Source organism: Cucumis melo, chromosome 4 (assembly GCF_025177605.1).
Source record: "Cucumis melo cultivar AY chromosome 4, USDA_Cmelo_AY_1.0, whole genome shotgun sequence".
NCBI classification, from domain to species: Eukaryota; Viridiplantae; Streptophyta; class Magnoliopsida; order Cucurbitales; family Cucurbitaceae; genus Cucumis; species Cucumis melo.
In genome coordinates, this window is record NC_066860.1 from 6,908,113 (window position 1) to 6,913,907 (window position 5,795).

Below are 5,795 nucleotides of genomic sequence, written 5' to 3' on the forward strand. Positions count from 1 at the left end.
AGTAAGGTGGGTTGATTTAATTATGTTTAAGTGTATTATTGGATTATAGGATTGCATTATGAAAATAATACAGTTATTTATGAAAAGATATTTGGAGCAGTTAAAGGTGATTGAATTGGTTGAAGAGAGAGATGGTTTGTTTTGGATAGATTAAAATAGGAAAATGAAAGGGAAATAATGTTTTTTCATTATTTAAATAGGGTATTGGGATGTGAGCATTTAATGCTCCATCATCTTTTTCACAAAGGAAGTAAAGAGAGGAAAACCCTAACCCTAATCCACCTCGCCGCCACTGCTCCGCCGCCACCGCTCCGTCACTGTCACTCGCCGCCCCCAACGAACGTCGTAGCGTGAGCAGCCGTCGAGTCGATCCATGAGCCGTTCTCTGTTACGTCGTACCAGCCGGTTCGTCTATCATTCGGCCACCACTTCTTCCGTCGGCGTCCGCCAATCGAAGCATAACGCTGTCTGAGCCCCTTCGTCGCCGATGGTAGCCGATCGTGAGCAGTTCCGCCGTCGTTGAGTTCATCTCTGTCCGTCGTTGTTAACCAGAGCTCCGCCTAACCGCGTCGAAGAACGCCGTAAACCCGAGTTGCGCTAGCCGCCGCATGAAGCTGAGTCGGGTTCCTCGAAGCTGTGCACGCCCGCTGAGTCAAGCCACGCTAGTCGCATTTTCGATCCACCCGTACTCCAGCCGAGCCGCTCTGCGGCTGCCTCAGTCGTCCGAGCCGTCTCTCTCCCAGCCGAGCCGCCAAGCTTTTTGGCGAGTCGGAAGCCTGTTTTGGTTCCTTTTTCACCTGTTTTAGTAAGTGTTGATTGGGTTTTGGAATAACCAACAAAGATTAAAAATTTTAGATCTTCAACAATTTAATTTTGGGTTAAATTAAATTATTTCTCTTAAAAAACCATTTGGACCAGTTGAAGTTGGAGTGTGGGATTTCTCCAGTTAAGGGCTAACTTGTTGCAACCTCGACCTTGGGACCTTGTTGCTTGGGAAGCGTGTTATTTTGCTGTAGATTTTGACTGAGCTAATCTCCAAGTAAGAGATTCTACTACTAAACCTACGAGTGGTATTAAGAGATCGCATGTATTTATAGTTATGCCTGGATGGTAGCTAAATTGCATAACGCCATGATATTGATGATGACCGATTCTGTGTTGATTATTGATGCTGAGAATTATTTATGTTAGGTTGTGGCTAGTAGTATATTGATGAGGATGACTGCGTTGTGTTCATGTTTACGATATTGGTCAAGTATGCTATGATTGTTATGATTCGCCATGTTTACGGTGATGTTATGACTTGTTACACACTACGGATATGGTGTATTTTAGCTTTAGCTATTAGAGTCGTACCCGCATGGGTGTCCTTCGGGATCACCACCTTTTTAGGACTGCGTAGTCCGACGAGACCACCAGTCTGGCATTGACATTGACATAGACATGATTTGTGTGATTCGACGGGATCGCTCACAGCCCGATTGTCTTAGTGTTTCCTTTGGGTACACTAGAGACCACTTTGTCCTATGTGTTCCTTTGGGTTCACCGAAGACCAGATATGTTCCTACAGGATCACAAATTGAACGTGTTCAGGAACGTGCCAGTTCAGGGGTACCACTTTTCAGGACTCTAATAGGAAGTTAACAGGCACGTAGCGGGACTAGTAGTTGGTCTCTGAGTGAGTATAAAATATACTCACTCTTTCTATTTCATTTTTTTCAGGCAGAGGCAAAGGTAAGAGCAAAGGCAAGCTGGCAAATGACCATAAGTGACTGTGGCGAGCCATAGGGACCCATTTGCTTCAGCTTTATGTCATTGTTCGGATTCCAGTAGTTGCATTTTATTTTATTCTTTTATTTCTATTTTAATTCTTTAAAACTAAATAGGGCTGGAGTTAGGATTTTGACTTGAGTGATTTCTATATATTTTATTTATTATTTTAAATAACATTTACTGTTTTGTTTTATTTTTTATCTATTTTAAATAAATTTTATTTCTTTTATTTTAAAGTAAACTCCTCAACTTAGTATAAGGAGTTGGGTAGGGTAACAAACCAATTGTTAAGCAAATTGGATAGTCCATATACCTATTTAAAAACACAGCAAAAGCACCATTTGTCTCGGAACAAGTTGTCAAAGAAACCCATCATTCGATCTTTATTAAGAAAGAACCAAATGAAATAAGTTAATTTATGACAACTACACCCACACCATGCATAAATTCTGGCATGACACATGGGCTTCTATTTTTACAACACTAGAGCAATAATAAATAAAAAAGAAAGTTAATAAACCATGTCTGCATTATCTAATACAAATTAAATATAAATAATAACAAGACGACCAGGTAATGATTCCTAAGCCAGGTCTCTCTGTTTTTTATCTTTTTTTTTTTATTTTTTTAATTTTAAATTTCGAATTTTGGAACAGAATAAACTAATAAGTATACCTTTCTGTCAACGTATACTTTTAATAATGTTTATAAAATGCACAATCAACGATACCGACTAGCAATTTATTTTGAAACCATAACCTACGTTAGCAAATAAGACCATATATATTTTTATTGGCTATAACCGACTAAATTATAAAAGAGTTTGAAACCGACTCCCACCCACACCATTATTGCAGTAAAATAATAAAGACAAATCAAACTACTACAATATATATTTTTCATAAAACTATTCAACAGAAAATCATGTATAAATTTGAGGAGAAAGACGTGGAGTTACGACAACTTCAAGTGGAACTTTCTTGGTAATATTCAACGCAACACTCTCTTCCATGTTAAGTGGCTCTTGAGATGGCAGTCCAATTTGAAACTCATGAAGTAGTCTTGCAAGTGTCAAATGCATAACTTGAGTGGCAAACGAAATTCCAGGACAAATTCTTCTACCACTCCCAAATGGTATAAATTCTGGAGTTTGTCCATTCACATCATAATTCTTTTCACTTGTCAAAAACCTCTCTGGACGAAATTCTGTTGGACTCTCCCAAACATTTGGATCTCTTTGGAGTTTATAAAGATTAACCCATAATCTTGTGCCTGCTGGAACGTGATAACCTGCCACTGTACAATCTTCAATAGATTCATGAGGGACTGAAAGTTGTGCTGCAGGATATAGACGCAACGTTTCCTTCACAACTGCTTGGAGATATATCAAATCATTTATGTCTGATTCATTCACTTGTCTTTCTCTCCCAACTCGTTCATCTAATTCAAGTTGGACGTTCTTGAGTGCTTCTTCATGTTTTAGGAGTAATGAAAGAGCCCATACCATTTCTGCTGTTGTGGTGTGAAATCCACCCAATATCATGGCCTACACATATAATTATTAGCACATTCTAATCAGTTACACAAAAAAAAACTTTTTTGAAGTTGATTATTTTTAGTTTTCAAATTTTGGCTTGTTTATTTAAATTATTAGTAAAATATAAACAATGAAAAAAATTTATATACTTTAATTTTCAAAATCAAAATAGTTATAGACGGGATTTAATGTTCAGAAGCCTATATTACAATTATAGACAGATCTCACATTTCTTCTGTGAATTATTAACTTCTACCTGATTTTGAAATAGGATAGCATATTTATTTAATATGACATTAGGTACCCAAGAATATTGGGTAATCTCACAAACTACCCCACAATCGACCACAATAGGAAAAATTTAATACATACCAAACATGTAGATTTGATGATGGTATCGACATCGTAGCCGGAAAAATCCTCGTCCTTGGTTATAGACAACATGATGTGCATGAGATCTTGATCTTCAATCCCCACTCCAACGGAATTTCTTTTCTCTCTATGCTCTCTAAGCCATTTATCATGCATCTCGTCCATAATTTTCGCTGTCTTCTTCATGGATTTCTTGTATCCCCCAAAGTCAAACCATCTTAACAACGGAAACAAATCTGACGGAACGAAAGCGATAAACAAATTAAAAAAATCTTTCAATGCATTCTGATACTCTTCCCCATCAATCCCTTTAAAAGCAATGGAGAATCTTTTTCCAATGACCATCTTAAATATGGTGTTTAGAGTTATATCTCCAAACCACCTCTCCATCTCCACTACCACTTTCTTATTTGATCTACATAGCTCATGTAGATCCTGGATTGAATTCTGAACCTCTAACCTCGGAATGTGTTGTAGCCTGTTCATACGGTGGTTAGCAAGAAGTTCGAGCATGACTATTTTACGAATATGCCTCCAATGAGAACCATATGGGCTAACACCAAACATGGCATAGTTATAGCCAAGAAGATGAGCGGCAGCAAATTTCGGGCGAGATGCAAAATTTTTGTCATTGGTAGTAAAACACTCTTTTGCTACTTCCGATCCACTAACAATCAAGGTTTTATTGGTACCTAACCTGAGCATAAAGATTGGTCCATAGGTGTCAGCAAATTTCCCCAAGGTATTGTGAAGGAGTTCTTTTCCAGTGAGTAGAGGGAGGTGGCCGATGACCGGCCAAGCACCGTCGGGTTGGGGCGGTAGTCTGTTACGATGACCGTGGATAAATGAAGTGAACAGAGCATAGAGAAAGAGGAGAAGGGTGAAGAGTATGGCAGTTAGAGCAAGGTTAGATGAGAATATGAGGTGAAGAGGAAGATCCATATTTTGGTTTGGGGAATTGTTGGTTGTATTCTGAGGTGAACACTATGATTTTTTTTATATAGATGAGATTGAAGTTTATCAAGAATAATTTAAATGGAAAAATTTCGTCCATTCAACATTTGGAGGTCGTTGGTTAAAAAAAAAAAATTGGATAATATCTTGTGAAAAAATATGTGGTGGGAACATTTATATATATTTATAGGTTTAAATAAAAGGAGATAAAGACTAAAAAACACTACTATGGTTACTTGACGCTTTTTAACTGTCAACTAATCCAATGTCAAGAATAAGAAAGGTTTACTTAACAGTTTCTAAGTATCAAGTGTAGTTATACTTGACATCGAGAAAGCGTCAAGTATATAATTATACTTGACAGTTGTTATGCACCAACTAATCCAGTGTCAAGAATAAGGGGTTTATTTTTTACAGTCTCGAAGTGTCAAGTATAATTATACTTGACATTTAAAACACGTCAAGTATAGAATTATGCTTTACAGTGTTTATTCTTCAAATAATCCTGTGTAAAAAATAAGGGTTTTTTATTTTTGACATGTTTTACACGTCAAGTGACATTATAGTTGACAGTTTATAGGTATCAAGTCTATAAGGTTTGTTCAAATAAAAAATTATATATTTTTAAATATCTATATATTTTATCATTCACCTGTTTTAAAATCCAACAATATTAAAATATACATCAATTGAAAATTTGAAATCAACTCAAACTTTCCATCAAAGAATTTGCATATATATATATCAATAAACCACATATATAAGTTGGTGATTACATAGTTAATTACAACATATATATATATGTGGAACCCAAACTTCTAACAATAGCCTAAACTTTCCATCATTGTCGATATATAAACAAAATATATGTGTAGCCTAAAGGTGTCGTTACCATATCAAAACTAGTTCACCTATATCCACTATCAACAAAATATCAACAAAACAAGTTCACCTATATTCAATATCAACAAAATAACAATAAAACTAGTTCACCTATATCCAATATCAACAAAATTTGTATATCCAACCCAAAAAGAACTTAGTTATGACCATTTCACATGTGGCCACCCAAAAAATAAGCAAGCTCCATTCGTACTTCGTCCAACTCGAGTTGACTGTATGAGGTCCTAGTATCAATCTGATATGAAACCCAAAATAT

The 5,795-nt window shown here is 36.3% G+C and overlaps 1 protein-coding gene across 1 annotated transcript; it reads right to left on the reverse strand.

Moving 5' to 3' along the window:
* Positions 1-2,537: 2,537 nt before the first annotated feature.
* Positions 2,538-4,784, reverse strand: LOC103502571 (cytochrome P450 CYP82D47-like). The gene is made up of 2 exons (XM_008466542.3): positions 3,683-4,784; positions 2,538-3,319 (listed from the first exon to the last, which is right to left on the reverse strand). The coding sequence occupies exons 1-2, from the start codon at positions 4,622-4,624 to the stop codon at positions 2,696-2,698; spliced, it is 1,566 nt and encodes a 521-aa protein (XP_008464764.2). The 5' UTR covers positions 4,625-4,784; the 3' UTR covers positions 2,538-2,695.
* Between the last annotated feature and the right edge of the window lie 1,011 nt (positions 4,785-5,795).